We start from the raw sequence: 27,835 nt of genomic DNA, 5'->3' as shown, positions 1-27,835 counted from the left end.
ATTATGGTTAATTGTCTGAGATGCTAATGGCTGACAGAACTTTAGACTTCAGGTTCTTGTATTTGTGTCTCAGCTACTTATGTTAAAAAGTCCATTTTTAAAAGACTGCTTTTAAAGACTGCGTTGTTCTCCCCTCTGTTACCTCTGTGTTCATGATCTCAATGCAGAAGAGCAAAGAAGGAAGCATAATTCTGAAACTCAGTTTGCCTGCAGAAGTAATTATTAAAAGACAATATCCTGTTCAGATCATTGAGCTTTTCTCTGTAGGGCTATGTAATAAGTGATTTTTCTGATGTTGGTAATTATTTAACCTGTTACATTTGAACATTCCATTTTTCAGGGATTTATAGAGTTGGGCGGTCTCTTTGGCTCTGTTGTCTGGAGGGGTGGTTTGTGATGTAGAGTGATGCCAACAGAGTGGGTTCAATTCACACACTGGCTGATATTACCTTGAAAGATTTACCATTCAATGTCTCCCCTCACCTGAGGTGTGGTGACCCTCAGGTTTAACCACCACCAGTCCCTTTCCTAAAGACAGAAGCCCTATGGTCTGGTAAGACTATGGCAACTTGGGCGGCACGGTGGCACAGTGGTTAGCACTGCTGCCTCACAGCGCCAGGGACCTGGGTTCGATTCCCTCCTCAGGCGACTGACTGTGTGGAGTTTGCACGTTCTCCCCGTGTCTGCGTGGGTTTCCTCCGGGTGCTCTGGTTTCCTCCCACAGTCCAAAGATGTGTGGGTCAGGTGAATTGGCCATGCTAAATTGCCCGTAGTGTTAGGTAAGGGGTATACGTAAGGGTATGGGTGGGTTGCGCTTCGGCGGGTCGGTGTGGACTTGTTGGGCCGAAGGGCCTGTTTCCACACTGTAAGTAATCTAATTTCACCTTATCTTCATGTGAGTTGCTGAAACAATGTTTTCTTTTCTCATGGAAAACAACCTTAAATTTAATCCTGACCAATAGTTTACCCTAATTTTGTGTGACAACATACACTATTATAGTCAGATATTTAAATTCAATTTGGTATATTGCCAAGTTGAGAGCAGTACGGCTCAGTGGTTAGCACCACTGCCTCACAGCACCAGGAATCCAATCCTGGGCGACTTGGGGAGAATGTGCGAACTCCACATTTCTGTATGGGTTTCCTTTTGGTACTCCAGGTTCCTTCCACGTCCAAAAATGTGTTGGTTAGATGAATTAGCCATGCTAAATTGCCCTGTAGTGTCCAGGGATGTGCAGTCTAGGTGGGAAAAGCAAGGTTACAGGGATAGGGCAGGGAGGTAGGATGCTCTTCAAGGGATTGGTGTGGACTCGATGGGCTGAATGGCCTCCTTCCACAGTGTAGGGATTCTGTGAAATCATCAATTAACTTTTCCAGTTATCTTATTTGAATGCTGTATTATTCTTTAAGGGTCGAGAAGTCTATAGCTGACATTTGCTTGTGACCAGATCAAAAGTAAGGAAAGGAAGCAGAAAAAAGTGTTGAAGAAGGCAAATTCCATGAGATTATGGCTAATCTGATAATACTCAATTTTACTTTCCTGAATTTTTCCCCATAACTCATGATTCTGTTACGGATCAAAAATCCGTCTATCTCAGTCTTGAATATACTTGCAACCCAGCAGCTTCACAATCCTCTGAAAGAAGAAATTCCTCCTCATCTCTGTTTTAAATGTGCTAGGCTCTTATGCTGAGATTATGCCCTCAGGTTTTAGACTGACCCACGAGGCGCAAGCAACTATTTCACATCTACCGTATAAGTCCATGAAGAATCTTGTTTGTTTCAATAAGGTCACCTCTCATCCTTCTATATTCCAACAAATACAGGTTCCCCCAATCAATTCATAAGCAAGTCCCTCTGTTCGCGGTATCAACCCAGTTAACTTTATCTGGACTGCCTGCAATGCCAGCAAATCTTTATTTAGATAAGTGATCTAAAACTGTTCACAGGCATGGTTTGACTAGTGCTTTGTATTGTTTTAGCAAAATCTCCCTACTTAAGCGCCATTGTATTGTACTTAACATGAATGATTATATCTTTAAATAAATATATTCTAGCTACAGAATCACTACAGTGTGGATGCAGGCCACTTAATCCATCGAGACCACAATGAATCTGAGAACAGAACCCCCGTCCTCCACCAGAATAACCCTGCATTTCCCATGGCTAATCCATCTAGGCTGTCCATCCCCAGACACCATAGGCAATTTAGCATGGCCAACCCACCTTGGACTTTGGGAGGAAACCCGTGCAAACATGGGGACAATGTGCAACTCGTTGAGTTGACACACAACTCTACTAGTTGAAACTCTAAGCCCTTATAAACCCGTTTTACACATGTACAGACGGACTAAAAAAAAATTATGGATAGAGGGGAAAAACTGGGAAGGTTGTTCAACAAGCCTGATCGTTTGTTGCGATGATCCTTTTACTTGTCAAGACGTGTTGATTTGAAAGTCTGAATGTTTCTGGTGATATTATTCACTCTCAAAGTTGTTTAGCTACCTGGGAGCCAGTTAAATAATTGTTGGCAGGCAGAAGGCTTTTATCAGCGACAACAGATCAGTCAGCTATTTGTTGCTGGCTGAATCTCACTTCTTCTGTTCAATTTGATGTTAGCTTATCTGCAGTAAACCCTTACCTCCATCACCCCCTAAGCACAAAGCAAGTATGAACAGTAGTTAAAATGAATATTGGTAACTTGCTTTTAAAATGCATCCTTTTTCCATTTAAATTTACAATGAAAAATATAGAAAAATACCACACCTACTACTGCAATTCCTCAGAAGTCTTGAGACTTGTTGCGGTTTTGTAAGGAATTCATTTTTTATATCTGCAGGAAGACATTTTCTGTCGTGTGTATTGGTACCTTTTGATCCATATTTACTGTGAAAAGGTTTATTCTCATGTAATATACTGTGATCGTTCGTTCTTTTTATTCTCTAAAATATGTTCCGGTCTTAACTGTCCATAAATTCTGATGAGAGGATGAATGCACAATCAGCTCCAATTCTTCCTGTGCTCAGTACAACAATTAACATCCATGTATTCGCCAACTATGATTCTCCTTCTGATTCAACTTGCCCCACCTTATTTTTGGGAAGAGTTCCAAAGAAGAGTCACTGGACTCAAACTGTTACCTCTGTTTCTCTCTCTGCAGATGCTACCAAATCTGTTCAGTTTCTGAAGCATATTCTGGTTTTATTTTCTTTCCAGGAGTTACTCTAACCTCCACTCCATGTCACTAACTGTCACTGTTCTAGCTCCTTGATTAAAATTTTGTGTATTAATTTTGCATATGTTCTGTAATAGGCTATAGCAGTGTTTTTCTTTTTTAGTTAACTGTGTTCAAAGTCAGTCCAGCCTATTGAAAAAGAAACATTTTGTCTGCCTTAATTGAGCTCAGCAAATCTTGATGTAAGATCTTGTTAGTTTGTTATAAATGTAAGTCCATTAAATAAAGCAGTGAAGTCCTCCATTGTCAAACATATAATTTAACATTAACTTGCTTCCACTGTTCACAGAGAACTCGTTGCCGCTGTTGGCAATAGAAATATAACACTAGTATGGAGAAAGTGCTGATATGAGATGGAAGTGAAGGAGCATTATTTGGTAGCGTTCAGAAGGATTTATTCTGCCTCTGACAAATAATGTGCCAAACAGTGAGGCTATTTACAGAAAGCTGAAAAAATATCAAGTAGAAAAACAGGGATATTTTCAAATTAAGCAACACAAAAATACACTTCCAGGTCCTTAAATACAGATGGGAAAACAGAAAACAAAATTAAAGAAGATAAGTAAGAAAATTTTAAAAAGTTAGAAGTACGTAGCAAGTCCATCAGCACCAGAAAAAAAAACCTGATGAAGGAGCGTGGCTCCAAAAGCAAGTGCTTCCAATCAAACCTGTTGGACCATAACCTGGTATTGTGTGATTTTTAACTTTGTACACCCCAGTCCAACACGGGCATCTCCAAATCAGAAAAAAAGTTAGTTGAGGCTTTGTGTGTAGAACCTAAAACTGAAAGATAGGTAAAGCCTTTAGTGTAATTGATTAAAATGAAATAATGCTGCCTGACCTCTGCGCTTTTTCAGCAACACGTTTTTCAGCTCTGATCTCCAGCATCTGCAGTCCTCACTTTCTCCTAAAATCAAATGAACCTTGGCACAAGTTGATGAGATTGGTGCAGTGAAAGAGAAGTAATGGGCTGAGCAAATTTATTTCGGAAAGGCTAGAAAAGAATTTAAATTTTTAATATATGGAGATCATGCAGAAAAAACTGAAAAGAAAAGAAACAAACTATAAATGTAGGAAATTTGAAAATAAGGTAAACATTTTGGAAATGTACAGCAGGTTCCAGCATTCAGAGAACATACTTCCTGTTGGTTACCATCACTAGCTCCACTTGTAATGAATTATGTATTGTACTTCACCCTTGAATATTTTGCTTTTCTTCCTCTCACCTTTGGTGTTTCCTGTCACGTTCCTGGAAAAAAACGTGTGTATCTTCCAGTTTCCTTTCTGACTGTGTTTACACCCAAAATGTTAACCTGGATTTTTCTTCTCTGGTGCTGACAGGAAATGCTATGTGTTCCCAATATTTTCTGTTTTGTTTTTAATTTATGTTTTTAAAATTTTAATTGAATTGTACTGTAAAAGAATAGTTGTATGATATTCATCCTGAAACTACAAATATCTCCAAAGATTTTAAGTGGTTGTTATGTTTCAACTGATTTAACAGTAATGAAAATCCCCTATAATTCATAGAAAACATTTATAAGTACTTAGTGATTTCTTACATCTTTTAGAATTATCTCAGAATGCTTCAAATGTATTGAATTATGTTCTGCTCGTGATAGTGAATGTAGCAATTATGTTTACAGAAAGCCACATAGTTGCCTCTTGTCAGTTAAAATTAGCTTTTGACTTTAATGCCTACATCTGAAAAGGTAAACTAATTACAACTTACTGGTTTCCAAACCTCCGAAAGGAGAATTGGATGCTGAGTGTTCGTAAGTGTTACTTTTCAAGAGTTGTTCTTCAAATGATAAGTATATTGTTAATCAGATACGGGTGAATTATAAATAATTGTATTTTGAAATTTATTTATAAGAAATATCTAAAACTATTAAAGTCATTTTTTAGCCATTCACCAATACACTGACATGTTTGGGTATAGTCTGCCATTTCGTGCTGACATATAATTTTACATGAAGGTGTTGGAGAGGAAGGAAGTTATATTTACTAGAGAGCAGGTAACTTAGAATGCCTGTATTGTAGAGTATTACCATTCTCCTAACTAAATAAATATATTTATAATTCAAAAGAAAATGACAGCATGCTATTTTCTACAATTCCCTAAACTAGAAATGCCACATTGAATTCGCTTTTTGCAAATTAATACTAAACTGTGTAAGGAAGAAACGCTGTTAAATAATTAAGCAACTTCTTTCAGCAGCAAAGAATAATCCAAATCAAAAGTAACATTCCGAACTATAGTAGTGTGAATTGATTAAATAAGCTAATAAGACAACTGTAATATTTTTCTGTAAAAACTTTTTTCTTGAAAAGAAAGTGGAGCGTGTCAAATATGTAGGAACCTGATATAACTTGCAAGTTCATGTGTGTTGTGGAAGATCCCTGATATGTTGTTGCACTTTACGTAAATGTTCATCGCTTCTCTGTAGTTTTTGAGCAAAGCTTTTTTTCTGGTTTTATCATCAACATTTCTCTTGAAATTGTTCTGTATCTGCTTGCATCAGATCTTTTTACCTTCTGCACTTTATTTTTTCCCTGTAGCTAGGTAGACTGCTGTAATGCTGCTATGGAACACTGCTAATGAGTTAACAAATTACACTATGTCCTAACGACATGTTTGTAAATCAAATGTTTTGTCTACTGTCATATACTTAGTTATTGCTGCAAATGCTCTACATAAATATTTTAATACTGTTCTTCCTAACTACAATGAATAAATGTATCAAATTAGTAGTCCATGTCTTTATGACGGTTTTCATTGTAACAAAAATGTGGAATGCAAGGGGGTTGTCCAATCTAAAAATTAAGGTTGTTTATTTTTATTATTGTGTTAAAAATATATAAACATATGGTCCTTTAGAGTAATAGATGTGACCATCAACAATTATGATTTTAAGTAAATTCTCCAAAATGAATAAAGTGGCAAACAGTAAGGCAAGAAGACTATGCCGCACTCATTCTTTTATGCTCTTTAATATCTCATTGATTCATCATTGCACTATTGCTAGCTAATAAGTATTATGGTAAGTGAGCAGTTGTTTTTTGCTTTCTGCAGGTAGTCAATCAGTAAGATAGTAACTTAAATGAAACAAGCACATTTTTGGGGGAGCTATTTTGATGTTAACCACAAGGCAAGAAATGCTGCTGATAATCTGGATTATTCAAGGAGCCATTTCTTAATGTGATCTTTTGCATTTACTAATGTATTTGTGCAATGCTGATGTTGAGTTTTGCTCACACCAAAACAAAAGAAAATAAAAAACTGGAAGTAATATCATACACCAGAGGAAGGAAGACTTTGACATCTGTATTTCAGTTTCTGAGAGCCTGTCGAAAGAAATGGAATGATGATGCCAAATGACAAAGGTAAGAAATTAAAATTTTTGTTTTCTTATTAAATATTATGTAAATTTTGAGGAAATGTTATAGAATGCATTTTACATAATTCCAAACAAATATTGCAAAGCGACAAGTTATCTGTGGAAACCACAACACACAGTGGGAGATTGATATGCAGTTTATTATATTTTGGGACAGACTTCTACTTTGTATGAAATAAAGTCATACCCTAGATTGTGAAGGGTATATAGTGAGTGGAATTATAGTCTACACATTTCAATTCCTCATTGTCTTTTCACATAAAAATTGGCGTAACTGAATTTTGCACCATATGGTAGTAAATGCCAAGTATACAAATTCTCTATGCCTTTTTTAGATCTTTAACTATCTGTAGTGAAGAAGCAGTTTTCATGATGTAAGTTAGATAAAACTTCACTTCAGAAAATAGGAATCCATAAGTTTGGAAAGAGCCATTGCAATCTATCTGACTGATAGCAAGATTCCAAAAAAAAACTCACTGTAAACATCTCTTGCAACCTTTTTACTGTTTGTCATAAAAGTACATAGCTCCCCTTTGGATTTTCCAGAACTACCTGCTTACATTTGCCCCTGACCAATGTAGTTTACATTTTCATCAGGCTCTCTTTGAAATAATAAATCTAAACTGATCATCATCTATCTTCTGAACTTGGAATTTTGACTCCTGGTTAGTTTATGATTGTGTAAAGCAATTAATTGGAATGTCATTTATTTATGCTGCTCAGATTCTCAACAGCTTTAATAGGATTTTCATTAACTCATAGATTTTTGAGTGTTTCCTTGTAGCTCAGATGCTTAATTTCCCACTATCCTTCACTTGTTTTCCTCAATAGGCTCTAAAAGTGCAGTAACCAGAAATATACACAGAACTGCTTTTGTTTCATTAATTCATGTGACGCAGGGATTGTTGGTTGGGCCAGCATTTATTGCCCATTCCTAAGGTGATGGTAGTGAGCTACCTTCTTGAACTGCATTGGTGTAGGGTTAACAAACATATATGCTGTTAGCCAGAAGAGTTCCAGGATTTTCAGCCAGTGCAATTGAATGATATAATTTCTCCTTAGGATGATTTGTGTCTTCGATAGGAAATACAGATAGTAGTGTTCCCAAGTATTTGATGTCCTTGTCCTCCTAGGTGGTAAAGGCCAAATGTTTGTAAGGTGTTGTTGAAGGAGTCTTGATGAGTTATTGCAATGCATCTTGCAGTGGTGGTGGAAGGAATGAATGTTGAAAGTGTTATATGCTACTTAAGCTGGTGCTTTGACCTTGAAGCTTCTTAAATGTTGTTGCAGCTGCACTCCTCCAAACAGGTTGGCAATATTCCATCACACTTTTGACTCATGCCTTGTAGATTGTTGAAAGATATCGGAAAGTTAAGAGATAAACTACATTACAGAAGTCACAGCCTCTGACCTGACCCGGTAGCCACAGTATTTAGCTGGTCTTGTTCACTTTCTGGTTAATGGTAATCCCAGGGTGTTGAAAGTGGGGCATTCAATGATGGTAAAGTTATTGAACATCAAGAAGCGATGACTGAATGCAGTCTTAGAGGAGATGGTTATTGCTCAGCATTTGTGTATGATGGATGTTACTTTCCACTGAGATGCTCCAGTCTGGATGTTATCCAGGTTTTGCTGCATATGCACACAAGCTGCTTCAGCATCTGAGGAATTGTGAATGGTACTGAACACTGTGGAATCATTAGCCAGTTATAGGCATCCCCATCAATGGCTTATGATGAAGGGAGATAATTGATGAAGCAGCTGAAGATGGCTGGGTTCAGGGCACTACCGAAGGAGCTGCTGTAGTGATGTCCTGTGATTAAGATGATTGATCTTCAACAACCATACCTTTGTGCAGATTATGGCTTAAGCCAGCTCAGAGTCTTCCCTGATTCTCAAATTGTTCTTTAGGGGTGCACTGTTGCATCTGTTTAAGAGATTACACTGATATCCTTGCAGTTGGAACTTGTTAATTGAGGTTTCTTGCTTAATTAAATTTGTCTATTGTCTAGAACAAAAATGAGATTTATACAATTGATTTGGACTGTAGGGCATCGTTGAGCATTGAGTCCCCAACACATTTATTAGGAAATGGATTTTAACCTGTGATTTCCCTATCTGTTGAGTTTACACTCATATCGTCCCTTTGGGGAAAGAGAAAAAGCAAAGAGAAATGCTGTAACAAAAGGAGGGTGAGTTAAAGGGTGATGCTCAGATACTTCTTAGAAACCATTTATGAATGGCTGGATGTTACAGTATCAGTTTTCTTTCTAGTGCACTTACTGAATTATGGAATGTTTTTTCACTTTGCATTTTGTGACAGTACTAAGTAGTCTCTGGTCAAGCAGAAAACAAAGCAGTACCAAACTACTGGAGGGAAAAACAAAAAAGCATTTTTTAAAATCATAATTTAATTGTAGATTTAATACCTACTCTGGCTTTGGGTCCTCTGAGAGCTGCTAGTGACCACATCTCCTATATTTTTTGTGGAAATTACAGTGCCTAGAATTTTAGACAAAAACAAAATTAACTGGTAACCAGGTGTTGCAATTTGATATGATTCTGCCTTGTGCCTGTTCTTTCTTTTGTGTTGAAATACTGAGGAGTTAAATCGAATAGCAAAGTCATTAACATGGGTGACACCAGAAGGCAATTCATTAATGCTTCTGTTATATACCTCATAGCACCTAACATAAAATCCTGAGCAAAGATTTCGTTGTTGGGATAGAACAGGATTTGAGGAAAGAACTTATGTATGTTTTGGATTGATAAATCTCTTCTAAATGAGAAGATGTAATTGTTTTTGATGTTAGCTATTCTTTACTTCTGTATATAAGGACACTTTTATAAAGTGATTTCAGGTGCAATGTAAGCTAAGTGGAATTTTGTCTATATCTTATAAAGCTGTATGAGGAAGAATGCATTTTTCATAAATCTAAAACTGAATATGTCATTAATTTTGCCTAGACCCTGCAAACCTCAACCTCTCTTTGGCTGCCACTTCTCGAAGAACTTGAAACTTCTACATGACTGGCAATATAGATCTGAATGTAGATTGGACAAATCAAGTCAGTAAAATACTGTGGAGGAGCAATTCTTGGAGTGTTTGTGGGATAGTTTTTAATTCAATATGTTGAGGAACTAACAAGAGAAAAGGCCATCCAAAGGAAGGAATAATTGACATCTAGTTCTGTGTGGAACTTTAGGGAAAAGTGAACACAATAAGATAGAATTATTCGTTAAGGTGGAAAGTGACTTAGTTGCTTCTCAGACAAGGGTCCTGAATTTAAATAGAGGAAATAATGGTATGAGACGTGAGATAGCTATGATAAATTGCAGATTGTTCATTTAAAGGGATAAGAGTAAGTAAACAATGACAAACATTTGCAGAGTGCGTGAATGAACTACAAAGGATATTCATCCCAGTCTGGCATAAAAATAAAATGGGGAAAGTGTCAGACCATGGCTAATGAGAAATTAGGGATAGTATTAAATCCATGACAGAGGCATGTAAATTGGCCAAAAAAGGGGACAGACCTGAGGTTTGGGTATTGGTTAGATTGCAGTTAAGAAAGATAAAGAGACTAATTAAGATGGGCAAAATAGAGTATGAGAGAAAGCTTGCAGGAAACATACATACTGATAGAAAAAGCTTCCATAGGTATGCAAGAAGAAAAATATTAGTAAAGATGAAAATAAAGCCCCTATATGTGAGAAACAAGGAAATTTATCATAGAGAATAAAGAGATGACAGACCAATTAAATGCATACTTTTAGTTTTGCCTTTAAAAGAGGGACATAATCACATCCCAAAAGTATGGCGCAACACAGGGCTTAATAAGAAGGAAAAAATCAAAAGAAGTTAATATTAGTAGGGAAATGGTATAGGGGAAACTTAACTGAACTAACGGCAAATAAATCCCCGTGGCCTGTTAAGGTTTGTTCCAGAGTACTTGAGGAAATGGCCCTAGAAATAGCAGATATGCTAGTGGTCATCTTTCAAAATTTTGGTGAATTTGGGACCGTTTCTATGAATTGGAGAGAAGCTTGTTAAACATAAGTCTTTAACAAGGGAGGTAGAGAGAAACAGTGAATTATAAACCGGTTAGCTGGACATTGGAATAATTGGTAATCTAGTTGTGCATGGGCCTTGAGGAAAACTGAGCACAGCAGGATAGAATTCTTCATTAAGATAGATTGTGACTTAGTTGCTTCTGAATTTAATAAAGGAAATTTTGTTCGTATGAGTCATGAGCTAGTTATAATGAATTGGAGGTCATTATTTAAAGAGATAACAGTAGATAGGCAATAGCCAACATTTAAATAGTGCATAGATGAATTGCAAAAGTTATTCATCCCAATCCTAGTCGTGAAAATGCTAGACTGCATTATAAAAGATGTAACATCAGAGCATTTGGAAGATGGTGGCAAGATCAGAGTCAACATAAGAACATAAGGACTAGGACCAGGTATAGGCCGACTGGCCCTTCGAGCCTGCTCTGCCATTCAATAGGATTGTGGCTGATCTTTTCGTGGCCTCAGTTCCACTTACCCGCCCCCTCACCATAACCCTTAATTCCTTTACTGTTCAAAAAAATCATCTTTCTTAGCTTTAGCATGGAAGGAGAAGTCATGTTTGACAAATCTGCTGGAATTTTTTAAGGATGTAACTAGTAGAGAGGACTAGGGGAAGCCAGTGGGTGAGGCTCACTTCGATTTTCAGGTGGCTTTCATTAAGAAGGTTAACATTCAAAATTAATTTGAGTTGGGGTTTCCATAGTGAAATGGAGAGAGAACCGGCTGGTGGACAGGAAACAATGAGCAAGAATAAATGGGTCGTTTTCTGCAGGTGTTTGTGCTTGGGCTCCAGCTACTCAGAACATGTGTTAATAATTTAAATGGGAAAACAATGTGTCATATCTCCAAGTTTACAGATGACACAAACCTGATTGGGAGAATGAACTGTGAAGAGGATGCAGAGAAGCTTCAGTGTGATTTGGACAAGTTAATAAGTGGACAGATGCATGACAGATATAATGTGCATCGCTTTAGCAGCAAATACAAACAGATTATTATCTGAATGGCAATTGGTTGTGAAAGGGGGAGGTGCAAAAGTCACTGAAAGTAAGCATTCAGGTGGTGAAGAAGGCAAATGGTAGATAGGCCTTCATACAGGGAGAATTCAAGTACAGGAGCAGGAATGTCTTGCTGCAATTACACAGGGTTTTGCTAAGACTACAATTACAGTTTTGTGTGCAGTTTTGATCTTCTGTCTGAGGAAGGATGTTCTGGATATTAAGGAAATGCAAAGGTTTAACAGACTTATTCCTGGGTTGGCAGGACTAATATATAGGGAAAGGCTGGATCGGTTAGGACTATATTCACTGAAGTTTGGAAGAGTGAGGGGAGGATCGCATAGAAACCTATAAAATTCTAAAAGGATTAAACAGGGTGCATTCAGGATCTGAGGTCACAGTCTTAAGGATACAGGATAAACCACTTAGGATTGAGATGAGAAGAAATTTCTTCATCCAGAGTGTGGTGATCCTGTCACAGGAACCTGTTGGAGCCAAAATATTGAAGCCTTTTAAGAAGCATGCACAAAATGTGCTTAGGTCTAAGAAATTGAAGAATTTGGCAGGAAAGCAGGAATGGGTTACTGAATTGGATGATCAGCTGTGATCATATTGAATGGCAGAACAGACTCAAAGGGCCAAATGGCCTACCCATATGTTCTCTGTTTAATAGTGCTGCACCAGAGTGCTCATTTAAGATTAATAACAGATAAAAACTGAGAACTGAGCATGTAAATGCAGGTAGCAAGTGGCACATTGCCTGTAAAGCATAAAAATAAACTTAGAATGCTATTGCAGTGATTAAGACACCATTTCATATTATTTCAGTTTTATTTGACTTAAGGTTCACCATAAAAGTGAAAATAAAACTTGCTGTATTAGATATGTTGTGAACCAATGCTTCCTTGATTTTTGGATGGTGTATTCAAGTAAATAGATTTCATTTGTGATAAATGCAATGACCTTCTATCAAAAGGGAAACAGGAATCCTGCTGAAAGCAGTCTAGTACTTTAAGTACAAAATCACTCCAGCTAATATCTTGTCCCATTACCGGATCAGGTAATTTATGAGCAGTTACCTAGTGATTTCAGTAGCAGTGAGTTGCTGATCTATGTTAGGCAGGATTTGCTTTGTAAGCTTGCAAACAAAAAAGCTTTACAGAATCATTCTTTCCTGTCCATACTACAAAAATAAGGAAAAAAAAGCTCATTCGTATCATAGCTTTCCAAACATGATTGGAATTATTTAACATACAACATTTGCACCCTACTTTTAAATTGTACTTTTATGGTAAATGTCATTGTAGAGCCACTAACAGGAATTGTAGTGTTCAGTGACTGTTAATCAATCATACAAATCTGTTTTAATATTGCTGGAATTTGATAATAGCTCAAATGACAAAGCTTGATGTTATTCTAACATTGAAATTAACTTCTGTAATTAAAATCATAAACCTGGTAATCTTCTATTTTCTTACTGACAGTATGCACTTCCAAATGCTTTGTTGCAAGGTGACATTATCATGATATCCCTGTTAAAAACTCAATGTCAGTAACTTTTAGAGAATGTTAGTAGTTCATGATGACTATTGAACAATGTTTTGATATTTTCTAAAAGCAACATATTCCTTCTGTATTAAAAAAGACCTATGGTGTCAATTCTTTCATATCTGTTTATATTCCACCTTCAATTAATTTGTGATTGTCCTAAAAGAGAAAACTACAACCATCTAAGAAAGTGTGTGCGCGTCCCTAATGCATGTTGTAAATAAAATCTCGCTCTGGATGTTGTATCTTGATTCTTCTTGTTTTCATCATTACTTGTGATTGTACTTATTTTTCTTGTGTCTTCATTAATAGTTTCACACCAGGATGGAGTTGTTTTCATAGCTAATCTGTTACCTTCTTCTGAGGCATATTTTAGGTTTTGTTTGTAGCATATTACAGCACCGTAGGTGGTGCAGTGGCTTAATTGTTAGCACTGCTGCATCACAGTGCCAGAGGCATGGGTTCAGTTCCATCCTCAGGGGCCTGTATGGAATTTGCACCTTTTCCCTTGTCTGTGTGGGTTTGCTCTAGGTGCTCCAGTTTCTTCCCACAGTCCAAAGATTAGGTGGATTGGCCATGCTAAGTTGCTATGGTGTCCAGGGATGTACAGCCTAGGTAGGTTAGCCATAATAAATACAGGGTTACAGGGATAGGATAGTGCAGTAATTATGGAAAGGACTAAAGATAGTGCAGAACTTAACTGTCTAAACTGGAGAAGGCCAGTTTCAATATCACTAGACAGGATCTGACAAACATAGATAGGGAGCAGTTATTTGCAGGTAAATCTTTATTTGTGAAGTAAGAGTCTTTTAAGAATAAGATAATGAGAATTCAGGGCCAGCGTGTTCTTCTAAGAGTTAAGGGCAAGTCCAGGGAACCCTTGATGTCAAGGGTTATCAAGAATTTGGTAAAGAGAAAAAAGGAAGGGTATGTCAGGTAGTGCATTAAAAACGGGGGAGGCTCTTCAAAATTATAGAGAATGTAGGGGTTAGGAGGGCAAAGAGGAACCACAAAATACCTTTTGGCAGGTAGCATCAAGGAAAGTCCCAAGGTATTTTATAGGTATATTAAGAGTAAGAGGAGTACCTGGATAAGAGAGAAAAGGGGCATCCTGTGCTTGGAGCCAGTGGGCATGGGTGTTGTCTTAAATGAATACTTCTTTCTTATATTCACAGACAAGTGTAGGTTCACGAGGTAAATTCCTGGAATGGTGGGATTACCTTACACTGAAAGACTGAAGCGACTGGGCTTTTGTATACCCTTGAGTTTAGAAGACTGAGAGGGGATCTGACTGAGACATATAAGATTATGAAAGGATTGGACACTCTGGCAGCAGGAAACATGTTTCCGCTGATGGGTGAGTGCCGAACCAGAGGACACAGCTTAAAAATACGGGGTAGACCATTTAGGACAGAGATGAGGAGAAACTTCTTCACCCAGAGAGTGGTGGCTGTGTGGAATGCTCTGCCCCAGAGGGCAGTGGAGACCCAGTCTCTGGATTCATTTAAGAAAGAGTTGGATAGAGCTCTCAAAGATAGTGGAATCAGGGGTTATGGAGATAAGGCAGGAAGAGGATACTAATTAGCAATGATCAGCCATGATCATATTGAATGGCAGTGCAGGCTCGAAGGCTGAATGGCCTACTCCTGCACCTATTGTCTATTGTCTAAGACATTGTAGCCAAGGATTTCATTTTGGGATGGTGAGGTTCTAGAACATGTTAAAATTAATAAAGAGGAGGTATTAGCTGTTTAGTGGGCAAAAAGGTACATGAATTCCCAGGGCCTGATGAGATGTAACCCAGGTTGCTATGATAGGCAATGGAGGAGATTGCTGGGGCTTTGGTGGATTTATTTAAAACTTGACTGACCACAGGTGAAGTGCCAGATGATTGGAATATAGCTAATGCCGCTCCTCTGTTCAAAGACGGCAGCAGGGATAGGCCAGGTAATTACAGACCAGTTAGTCTGACACAGGGAAATTATTGGGAAAAGTTCTGAGGAACAGGATCGATCAATACTTGGAAAGGCAGGTCTTGATCAGGGATACTCAGCACGGATTTGATGGAGATTTTGTCTGACTAATTTAATTCGATCTATTGAAAAGGTGATTAGACATAATGAGAAGGGTAGAGTAGTTGATGTGGTTGACATGGAATTCAGTAAGGCTTTTGACAAGGTCCCACAAAGAAGACTGGCCCAAAAGGTAAGAGCTCATAGGGTCTGAGGCAAGTTGACAAATGGAATCCAAAACGAGCTTACAAATATGTGTCAAAGGATAATAGTGGAAGGTTGATTTTGTGATTGGAATTTTCTGATTAGCAGAGTATGAGAGGGATCACCCTTGAAGTTTGTTATGTACGTTAACTCTTCGAGGAGAAAGTGAGGTCTGCAGATGCTGGAGATCAGAGCTGAAAATGGGTTGCTGGAAAAGCGCAGCAGGTCAGGCAGCATCCAAGGAGCAGGAGATTCTGGCATAAGCCCTTCTTCAGCCCTCATTCCTGAAGAAGGGCTTATGCCCGAAACGTCGAATCTCCTGCTCCTTGGATGCTGCCTGACCTGCTGCGCTTTTCCAGCAACACATTTTCAGCTATGTACGTTAACTTCTTGGATACGAATATAGAAGGTACAGTTAGTTTGCAGATGATACAAACATTAGTGGTGTTGATAGCAATGGTCTCCACTTACAGTCTGATATTGATTAGTAGGTAAATTGGGCAGAGCAATTGGGCTGATCTTGATAAGTGCAAAGCGATGCAATCTGGGAGGTCTAATAAGGGATCTATGTACACAATGAATAAGGAATCCTGAGGACAAAGGGACCTTAGTGTACAAGCCCATAGATCACTGAAGGTATCAACAGAAGTAGACGTTGTGAAAAAAGAAAGCACGGTGGCACAGTGGTTAGCACTGCTGCCTCACAGCGCCAGAGACCCGGGTTCAATTCCCGCCTCAGGCGACTGACTGTGTGGAGTTTGCACTTTCTCCCCATTTCCTCCGGGTGCTCCGGTTTCCTCCCACAGTCCAAAGATGTGCGGGTCAGGCGAATTGGCTATGCTAAATTGCCCATAGTGTTTGGTAAGGGGTAAATGTAGGGGTATGGGTGGGTTGCGCTTCGGCGGGTCGGTGTGGACTTGTTGGGCCGAAGGGCCTGTTTCCACACTGTAAGTAATATAATCTAAAAAAAATCTAATCTAATCTAAGATTTACCTTCATTTGCTGGGGAATAGAATACAGAAGCAAGCAAGTCTTGTTACAACATTATAAAACATTGGTTAGGCCACAGATAGAATGCTGTGTGCAGTTCTGGCCATCACACTTTCAGAAGGACATGATTGCAGTGGAGAGAGCGCAGAGGAAATTCACCAGGATGTAGCCTGGGATGAAAAATCTGTTGTAAGGAGAGAGTGAAAAATATGGAACATTCTGCCTGAGAAGTTGGTGGAGGCAGGTATTCTCGCAACATTTAAAGGGCATCTGGATGGGTGCTTAAAACGTCCAGGCATGGTAAGCTATGGACCAAGTGCAGGTAAATGGGATTAAAGTAATTTGGTGTTTGTTGGTCGGGGTAGACATAGTGGCTGAAGGGCCTGTTTCTGTGTTGTATGATTCTGATCCTGTCTGTGATTGAAACCGTGAGAGTAGAGAGGCTGCATGAGATGTATGATCAATGAGGGGCCCATTAATTGAGGTAAATTCAGATTACAGGTGAGAAAATGTTGAAAGATGATTTTATGACTGATTCATAGCAGGTTGCCTTCTTTGGCATGACATTATGATTAGCAAGTGCAGATATGTTAGGAAGAGTAAATAATGTGAATTAAACATGATCAATTGGCTTAATGGCTTTTACTTAATCTATACCTCATGTTTTTTACTTACATATGTAATTAACATTAACATATAAAATACAGCAATTGAATTTTCTTGGATTTTCTCCAATTCCCCAACTATAACGTTTAGCTAATGTTCATTAGAAATGCTGTTTATATGTGTACATGATGGAACGGGTGAAGTTCTGCCTTATTGATATAAAGCTCATCACTGCCATTGAAACAATTTGAGGTTGATTGTCTGAAGATACACGATGCCCTTAGGAAAGGAGTACCATGATTTTGAGCAGTGACACTGAAGGAATGGTAATATATTTCCAAGTCAGGATAGTGAGCAGCTAGGAGGGGAACTTGGTGGAACTCCCATGTACCTGTTGCCTTTATCATTCTAAATGGTAGTGGAAATTGATTTCCAATTTAAGGAGCCTTGATGAATTTCTGCAGCATAACTTGTAGATACTAACTGTAGCTACTGAACATTGTAATGAGTGAATGTTTGTGGGTGTTATGCCAATCAGATGGACTGCTTTGTCCTGGATGGTTCAGCTTCATGAGTGTAATTGGAGAAAGTATTGCATTACATTCCTGTCTTGTGCCTAGGAGATCGTGAACAGGCTTTGGGGTGTCAGGAGGTGAGCTATTCAGATTTCTGAGCCTTTGACCTGTTCTTCTAGCCGTAGTGTGGCTAATCTAGTTCAGTTTCTAGTCAATGGTAACCCACAAGATGTTAATATTAGGAATTCCAGCAATGGTAATGCCATTAAATGTCGAAGTATGATGATTTGATTTGTGTTAGTGGAGACGGTCATTATCTTGCATTTGTATGGTGTGAGTATTACTTGTTACTTGTCAAACCAAGTCTGGGTATTGTCCAGATCTTGCTGCATTTGGGCATGTCTGCTTCAGCAACTGAAGTCACTAATAGTGATGAATATTCACTGAAATGTGTTGTCAACTTTCCAGGATTGGTCTGAGTCACTAGGAATTGAAGATCCCAGAGACAAAATACAGGCTCATTGAAACAGTTTGTGTTTTTTTTGTTTTCGTAATTTTCTTTAAACATTCCTTTTTCAGTGAGATTCAGTCAACAGACATTGCAAAGTTAAGAATTTTGAAAATGGGAGAGGTCTGTTATTATTTTTGCTTTCCGACTGGGAAGCCATTGCCTCACCAAGGTTATGAGGATGGAGTGGGTAAAAGGCATTGAAGTGTGACCAGCCATGATCCTGCTGAATGTCAGGTCAGGCCTATGGGGCTCAATGGCCTACTCCTCTTCTGAATTGCAAGGATGGGTGTGTTGGCTGACTAATTACAGGAGGTGTAAGGGGTGCCTGTCATATGATGCTGCATACATTTTATAACAGATGGAAACCCTAGTTATATTAGAAGTACTCCTTTGGAATGACTGGGAGTTTATCACTAACATTGGGAAATATATTCAATTTGTATTCAAAAGCGGAAATTGCTGGAGAAGCTCACCGGGTCTGGCAGCATCTGCGAGGAGAAATCAGAGTTGGCGTTTCGGGTCCAGTGACTCTTCCGCGGAACTGATGGTAGCTAGCTCGGAAGGGTCACTGGACCCAAAGTGTTGACTTTAATTTCTCTTAAAAGGAGGAAGCATATGTAAGGTATAGACCGAATAGATCGAGTGAATCCTTAGAGGAGTATAAAGGCAGTAGGAGTATTCTTAAGAGGTAAATCAGGAGGAGAAAAAAGGGGACATGAGATAACTTTGGCAAATAGAATTAAGGAGAATCCAGAAAGTTTTTACAAATACATTAAGGACAAAAGCGTAACTAGGAGAGAATAGGGCCCCTCAAAGATCAGCAAGGTGGCCTTTGTTTGAGCCGTGGAAAATGGGGGAAATACTAAACGAGTATTTTGCATCAGTATTTACTGTGGAAAAGCATATAGAAGATATAGACTGTAGGGAAATAGATGGTGACACCTTGCAAAATGTCCATATTAAAGAGGAGGAAGTGCTGGATGCCTTGAAACGCATAAAGGAGAATAAATTCCCAGGACTTGATCATGTGTACCCTAGAATCTGTGGGAAGCTAGAGAAGTGATTGCTGAGCCTCTTGCTGAGATATTTGTATCATCGATTGTCACAGGTGAGGTGCTGGAAGACTGGAGGTTGGCTAACACGGTGCCACTGTTTAAGAAGGGTGGTAAGGACAAGCCAGGGAATTATAGACCAGTGAGCCTGACGTCGGTGATGGGCAAGTTTTACATGTATTTGGAAAGGCAAGGACTGATTAGGGATAGTCAACATGGCTATGTGCATGGGAAATCATGTCTCACAAACTTGATTGAGTTTTTTGAGGAAGTAACAAAGAGAATTGATGAGGGCAGATCTATATGGACTTCAGTAAGGTGTCCGACAAGGTTTCCCATGGGAGAATGGTTAGCAAGGTTAGATTGCACGGAATATAGGGAGAACTAGCCATTTGGATACAGAACTGGCTCAAAGGTAGAAGACAGAGGGTGGTGGTAGAGGGTTGTTTTTCAGACTGGAGGCCTGTGACCAGTGGAGTGCCACAAGGATCGGTGCTAGTCCTCTACGTTTTGTCGTTTACATAAATGATTTGGATGCGAGCATAAGAGATACAGTTAGTAAGTTTGCAGAGGACACCAAAATTGGAAGTGTAGCGGACAGCGAAGAAGGTTACCTAAGATCCTGTTGTAATCTGGACCAGATGGGCCAATGGGCTGAGAAGTGGTAGATGGAGTTTAATTCAGGTAAATGTGAGGTGTTGCATTTTGGGAAAGCAAATCTTAGCAGGACTTATACACTTAATGGTTAGGTCCTAGGGAGTGTTGCTGAGCAAAGAGACCTTGGAGTGCAGGTTCATAGCTCCTTGAAAGTGGAGTTGCAGGTGGATAGGATAGTGAAGAAGGCATTTGGTATGCTTTTCTTTATCGGTCAGAGTATTGATTACAGGAGTTGGGAGGTCATGTTGCGGCTGTACAGGACATTGGTTAGGCCACTGTTGGAATATTGCATGCATTTCTGGTCTCCTTCCTAATCGGAAAGATGTTGTGAAACGTGAAAGGATTCAGAAAAGATTTACAAGGATGTTGCCAGGGTTGGAGGATTTGAGCTATAGGGAGAGGCTGAACAGGCTGGGGCTTTTTTCCCTGGAGCGTTGGAGGCTGAGGGGTGACCTTAGAGGTTTATAAAATCATGAGGGGCATGGATAGGGTAAATAGATAAAGTCTTTTCCCTGGGGCAGGGGAGCCCAGAACTAGAGGGCATGGGTTTAGGGTGAGAGGGAAAAGATATAAAAGAGACCTAAGGGGCAACTTTTTCACACAGATGGTAGTACGTGTATGGAATGAGCTGCCAGAGGAAGTGGTGGAGGTTGGTACAATTGCAACATTTAAGAGGCATTTGGATGCGTATATGAATAGGAAAGGTTTGGAGGGATATGGGCCGGATGCTGGCAGGTGGGACTAGATTGGATTGGGATATCTGGCCGGCATGGATGGGTTGGACCGAAGGGTTTGTTTCCATACTGTATCTCTCTGTGACTCTGTGTAGCCCAGCATCAGTCCATAATATACTTATCTCCTTATTGGTCTAAAGCAATCCTTTGGAAAAAATATTTTTTCTGAGATAAGTTGAGGACATTTTAGATGTCTTTAATAACAAATGAAATATCCCAAGCACAGGTGCCTTGATCAGTTATATATTTGATTAGATAAGTTAAGGACGTTCTAGATATCATTCATAAATAATGCAATATCAAAAAAAAGTGTTATTGAGTGTGGTACAAGATAATGTGATCGACTAATTGTGCAAGAACTCTCATTATATCTAACACTACCTGAACATTGACATGCTTAGTTAAATTGAAGCCACTTCAGGACTGATTTTACTTAGAAGATTAATTGTCAGACTGAGCAGATTGAGTTTCTGAGGAAAACAACTTTTTAATTGATTGTGAGAAAGCTCCATTTTAGCTGGAGTAGGATTTCTTGTTTTTAGATGCAAGCTCCAAGGATGGAATTTAATGCCATAGTAAAGTCAGATGATGGTTTTTGGGGCCATTTATTCAACTGGGAGGATGGTGGGTGGGAACCTGTGGTCTTCCTACCTCTGCCCGATTAAGTCAAGAGTGGTTGTCTTGTAGGCAGCTATTTCATCTCCCTGCCTATCAAAGCCCTTAAAAGACAATTAATACTCCCTAAAGGGTGTCATCCTGCCACCGTTTATTCACCCCAACAGCAGCAGGAGACTTGTCATATGGAATGCTTGGAAGAATTAGGCTTCTAGGTATGGACAGATACTCTGTTCATTCAAAGATACAGTGGATGAGTGAGGAATCTGTCCCTGGAAAGGGCAATTCATGTTCTAGCTATTGTCTCATGTCCTCTGCAACAAAATCCACCCAATAACTCTGTCCTGTCATTGTTCATCTGTGACCTGAGTGCCTTGCTGATCCTAGGATTCCTCACAGTGCACATCTGGCAACTACTACAACTCCCCCTGTGGCATTACCTGCAGTGACTGCTCCTGACCTCTGAAGAACTTGTAGCTCTCAAGAATGAGATTTCTGCCTCTGAGGTCCTTGATTCTGTGGAAGTTCAGCTCCTGGCTGGAGGCATTTAATACCTTGGGCCTTTGAGTGGAGGACATCAGGGTCTTTGAATGTCAGTTGAGCTGGTATTATCCTCATTGCCTTCATTAAGTATTTCCCCATTTTTTTTGCAATATGTATTACTGTACATCTTGAATGCTTTATCCTCTCACCAGGATTGAAACACAGTCTTATTATATGGATTATAGATCTACTGGTGGTATTGTGAATGACTGAATCTTAAACTCTTGAAAACAAGTAATATCTTTTTTTATCATGAACCATTTAGTATTGTTAAGTGTAAGAACAGAAGAAATGTCTGATCTTATTTTAGTCAATTTTAGTAAACCTTAAATAAATCATCACCGATTAGAATGTACTACTTTCTAATTAGGTGACCTTCTAGTGCCATGCAGTTTAATCTGGAAATTATTACTTTGTTTTGTGAATTTACTTGTCATTGTTCTAGATGGTTCCCTTCACCTTCATTAAAATAAAACTTAATAGTTGTGCTTTTCATATCTGGAAGAAATGCAGGATACTACTTTTAGAAGGTTAATGTATTTGGTAAGATGGTTAATACATTATGCAATTTTTTTTTGTACGGGAAAAGGCAGGTTGAAATGCTTAGTACTGTCAATAGATTCAAAGGAGAAACATGATTTTAGACTGGACTAATCCCACATGGCTAAAGAAATTGTGCACGAGAAAGATAGGATGCAAATGAACATAGAATAACGAATATTTTGCAAAGGTTAAGAGTTTGATGGGAGTTTTGGGGAGAGAGGAAACTATATTTTCCCCCTAAAAGTAATGGGAAGTTTCTTACGTGGCATTTTCTTTCTCTCTCTTCCAATATTTTTATTATTGTTTTTAAATACAGCCTATGTGTTCCAACAAAAGAGATACTGTCTACTCTGCACAAATAACTTCATGCAAATAATAAGTAACTTAGAAAATTTAGTAGTCTACTTTTCAATGACTTGTTTATCATTGTATGACAATTTTTCATCAATTATTCCCTTATAGTCATTGATTTTGATGCGATTAACTTGTGTTTTATTTTTTAAGTTCCTTCTGTGGCTACGTTTGCCTTTCTGGAAAATCTTGTCCAGTACTACAGACTATATCTCTTGCAATCAGATGTTGGAGAAGAAGGAAGCACTCTGGTATCTGTGGTACCAGACCACCAACAACAACCTTTAAAGGATAAAGTTCAACACCATTATTCTCAACATCATTCTCATATTGCACCAACTCAGCAACAGTATCAAACTCAGCATCCAGAAGAGCAACAACCAGTGGATCAGCAACATCCAGAATCTCAACAGACACAACAAAAGTGTTCAGAACCTGAGCTTAAGGTTGAACAATGTGATGAAACTCCAGAACAGCTTCATAACCAACAATATTACCCAGACCAACCAAATCATCAATATCAGCAGAAAACCATCTCAGAACAGCTCTGTGATGTACCACACAATAACAACCAACATCAACAACTGCTTCCAATGAATTCAAACCAGTTGACACAACTCCAGCAACAGTCACCACATCAGTTAACTCTACAGCAACAATCACCACAACAATTGCCACAACCCCACCAACAGTCACCGCAACAATTGCCACAACTCCAACAGCTGTCGCCACATCAATTGCCACAACTACAACAGTCTCCAGATCAATTGCCACAACTCCAGCAACAATCTCCAAATCAATTGTCACAACTCCAACAACAATCACCACACCAATTACCTCAGAAGCAGCAGTCATCCCCTCACCAAATATCACAGTCCCAGCAACATCTACCTGACCAGAAGACGTTTTTGTGGCAGCAAGAAGACCTTCAGCCATTGCCATTAGCAGCATCATGTCCTCAACATCCACTTCATCGTCAGCTTCCACAGTACCAATATCCTTCACCACAAGAGCCACCACGTCTGCAACATAGGTTGCAACCTTCAACTTTTGAAGATATATGTCGCAATCTGAAAGCAGTAGCTACTCGTAAACGTATGCGACAGAGCCAGCCCTCGGTAAGATTTATCTTTTTACATAAAATTATTCTTTATATTGATTATCTGCATTCAAGTGAAAATAGCTAAATTGTATAATAATTATTTCTGCCAGTTCACCAAAAACACTAAAGTGAAGCAGATTTAGGAGGTATAAGTATAATTTCTATTTGAATTCACAAAATAAAACTACTTTCCAGTCTTGGGGGGGGTTAAACTACAAGAAAAGATGACATGTTAAATTATTTACTTGGCATGTTTGTGCACAGTTATGTGGGGTGTATTTATTTTTGAGTGAGTGATCGCTAGGTCTTGTAGAGAGTTCAGAGAACATTATTGGTAGAATGACAGATGAGTGGTATGGAGGCTTAGTGATTAGCACTGCTGCCTCACAACGCCAGGGACCTGGGTTCCATTCCAGCCTCAGGCAACTCTGTATAGTTTGCAACTTCTGTGTGGGTTTCCTCCAGGTGCTCCAGTTTCCTCCTGCAGTCTAAAGTAATGAAGGTTTGGTGGATTGACCATGCTAAATTGCCCTTAGTGTCTAGGGATGTGCAGGCGAGATGGATTAGCCGTGGAAAATGCAGGTTACTGGAATAGAGTGGAGGGGTGGGTTTGGTCTTATGCTGTTCAGAAGGTTAGTGTGGACTCAATAAGCTGAATGGCCTGCTTCCACACTGTAGAGATTCTGTGATTTTATGCAGAGCGAGTAAAATTGATTTAAATAGAAATTAAGTAGAAAACTTTCCACTAGATAATGGTTGTTGGAGGCAAACCAAATTGGCTCAGAACCATGGCTACAGGAATTCCTCAGATATTGTCCTGAGTGCAAAGGTTTCATCAATGACTATCCTTCCATCATAAGAGCAGCAATGGAAAGTGTTCAGTGATGATTGCTCATGATTTGCAGCTCTTTAGATACTGAAATAGTCCATGCCTGCCTAGACCAGGACCTGGACAAAATGAGGACAGCAGATACTGGAGATCAGAGTTGAAAAGTGTGGTGCTGGAGAAGCACAACACGTCAGGCAGCATCTGAGGAGCTAGAGGAATGACGTTTTGGGCGTAAGCCCTTCATCAGGACTGTTGGGGGGGGCGGGGCGTGCGGATGGACAGGTAGGACAGTTCAAAAAGGTAGTGCTGAATTGGAGGGTTGGATCTGGGACGAGGTGGGACAAGAGAGTTAAGAAAACTGGTGAAATACACGTTGATGCGGTATAGTTGGAGAGTCCCAAAGCAGAAGATGAGGCGTTCTTCCTGCAGGCGTCTGGTGGCTAAGATCTGGCAGTGGAGGAGGCCCATGACTTGCATGTCCTTGGCGGAGTGGGAGGGGGAGTTGAAGTGATTGACCACAGGATGGTGGAGTTGTTTGGTGCGTGTGTCTCAGAGCGGGACCTGGAAAACATTCAAGGTTGGGCTGTGAAGTGGCAAGGAACATAAGAGCCACACTAGTGGCACATATTGACCTTTTTACTAAGACAGTGTCTAACTACATCCTCTTACTATTCAATAAGATTACAATCACTGGATTCACTGCTTTAACCGTCTTACAGGCCAGCATTGATCAAAAACCTGATTGGGCCAGCTGTATAAGTACTATTGCAAAAAGCACAGATCAGAGGATATTCCCTTTATATAAAAGAAAATGGAGTATAAAATAGGGAGGTTTTGCGAAAGCTATACAAGGTACTATTCAGACCACATCTGGAATTCTTTGAATAGTTTTGGATCCCTTATTTTAGGAAAGATATACTAGTATTTGAGGCAGTCCACAAAAGATTCACGAGGCTGATACCAGGTTTGGAGTGCTTTCTTATGAAGAGAAGTTGAGAAGATTGAGCCTGTACTTGTTGGAAAATAGAAGAATGAGAAGCAATCTTATTGAAACATACAAGATTGGATGGCATGGTGGCTCAGTGGTTAGTACTGCTGCTCCACGGACCCGGATTCGATTCTAGCCTCAGGCGGCTGTCTGTGTGGAGTTTGCACATTTTCTGTGTGGGTTTCTTCTAGGTAATCTGGTTTCTTCCCAGAGTCCAAAGATGTGCAGGTCAGGTGAATTGGCTATGCTAAATTGCCCATAGTGTTCAGGGATGTGTAGGTTAGGAGCATTAGCTAGGGGGAAATGTAGGGTAGGGGCCTGGGTGGGTTACTCTTCGGAGGGTCTATGTGGATTTGCTGGGTTGAAGGGCCTGTTTCCATTCTGTTTAAAAAAAATTTAAAGAATTCTTAGAGGACTTGATAGGGTAGGTGAGGAATTTTTTTTTCTCCTTGTGGGACGGTCTAAGACCAGAGAACATAATCTCAGAATAAGAGGATTGCACGTTTAAGACAGATGAGGAGGAATTTCTCCTCTCAAAGGGTTGTGAATCTATGGAGTTCTTTACCGCAAAGGCTGTAGAAGCTGGGACATGAAGTACATTAAAGGCTGTGATAGACAGATTTTTAATCAGTAAGGTAATTGAGGAATATGGAAAGTGAAATGAAGGTATATCAAATCAGCCATGATCTCTTTGAATGGCAGAGCAAACTTGATATGCTGAGTGGCCCACTCTGCTTTCATGTCTTATGATATTATGGTTTTCTCTGGTGAGTAACTCCACTTCTGACTATCTAGAACCTTTCTACCATCTACAAAATCAAAGTCAGATACATTGCAGAATAATCTCCCATTACGTGGCTCACAGAGCACTCAGAAAATTTGGTATCTTCCAAAATAAAGTTATCCATTTTGCCACTTAGTAACTAATTGAAATGATACAAATTAATTAATGAAAACAATTGATGAGGGCAGAGCGATAGACGAGATCTACAAGGACTTCAGTAAGGCATTTAGCAAGGTTCCTCTTGGCAGACTAGTTATCAAGGTTAGATCACATGGAATACAGGGACCACTAGCCATTTTGATACAGAACTGGCTGAAAGGTAGAAGACAGAGGGTAGAGTGGAGGGTTGCCTTTCAGATTGCAGCCTGTAACCAGTGGTGTGCCACAAGGATCAGTGCTGGGTTCACTGCTTTTCATCATTTATATGAATGAATTAGATGTGAACATAGCAGGTATGGTTAGAAAGTTTGCAAATGACACCAAAATTGGAGGTATAGTGGACAGCAAAGACGGTTACCTCTGAGTACAATGGGATCTTGATCAGATGGGCCAATAGGCCGAGGAATGGCAGATGGAGTTTAATTTAGATAAATGTGAGGTAAGGTATTTTGGAAAAGCAAATCAGGACAGGACTTATATACTTAATGGAAAGGTCCTGGGGAGTGTTGCTGAACAAAGAGACCTTGGATTGCAGGTTCATAGTTCATTGAAAGTAGAGCTGCAGGTAGATAGGATAGTGAAGATGGTGTTTGGCATGCTTTCCTTTACTGGTTAGAGCACCAATTTTACAAGAAGTTATGTTGCAGCTGTACAGAACATTTGTTAGGCCATTTTTGGAATATTGTGTGCATTTCTGGAAAGATGTGAAGCTTGAAAGGGTTTAGAAAGGACTTACAAGAATGTTGCCAGGGTTGGAGGGTTTGAGCTAAAGGGAGAGGTTGAATAGGCTGGGGCTGTTTTCCTGGAAATGTCAGAGGCTGAGGGGTGACCTGATAGAGGTTTATTAAAATCATGAAAGACATGGATAGAGTAAGTGAAGGAGTTGAGAACTAGAGGGCATAGGTTTAGGGTGAGAGAATCTAAAAAGGACGTACGGGCAGATTTTTCATACAGACAGTGATGTGTGTGTGGAATGAGCTACCAGAGGAAGTGGTGAAGGCTGGTACAATTACAGGATTTAAAAGGCATCTGGATGGGTATATGATTAGGAAGGGTTTAGAGGGATATGGGCCAAGTGTTGGCAAATGGGGTAGATTAATGGGGCATGGATGAGTTGGACCGAAGGGTCTGTTTCTATGCTCTCCATCTTGATGACCCTACTCCAATTTTTTGTATGCCAATTTAGCTGCTGGTTGTGGTCAACTATCAAATGGTTCCCTAATAATGAGATAATGTTTGAAGTGAGCAATTCAGAATGGATCCTCTGATTCCTCTGGACACTATCCCACACTGGGAAAAGGAATACATAAAATGGCAGTAGCACAAAGAACTTGCAGACAACCTTTCATCATGCACATCATAAGCTCCCATCTTGTCAGTT

The 27,835-nt window shown here is 39.4% G+C and overlaps 1 protein-coding gene across 7 annotated transcripts in view; it reads left to right on the top strand.

Annotated features, from left to right (window-relative positions):
• prdm11 (PR domain containing 11) overlaps window positions 1–27,835 on the top strand; it is a 183,148-nt gene that overhangs the window by 100,456 nt on the left and 54,857 nt on the right. For 2 of the 7 annotated variants that reach the window (XM_060838727.1, XM_060838728.1), the window contains exon 8: window positions 22,746–23,710. The exons of the other annotated variants lie outside the window; for them this stretch is intronic. In XM_060838727.1, the coding sequence (XP_060694710.1) occupies window positions 22,746–23,710 (965 nt within the window). The remainder of the gene's footprint in view (window positions 1–22,745; window positions 23,711–27,835) is intronic. 7 annotated transcript variants of the gene reach the window in all.

This window comes from Hemiscyllium ocellatum, chromosome 18, assembly GCF_020745735.1.
Source record: "Hemiscyllium ocellatum isolate sHemOce1 chromosome 18, sHemOce1.pat.X.cur, whole genome shotgun sequence".
NCBI classification, from domain to species: domain Eukaryota; kingdom Metazoa; phylum Chordata; class Chondrichthyes; order Orectolobiformes; family Hemiscylliidae; genus Hemiscyllium; species Hemiscyllium ocellatum.
The sequence above is the reverse complement of the archived record's forward strand: the minus strand, read 5'-3'. Positions and strand labels throughout refer to the sequence as shown.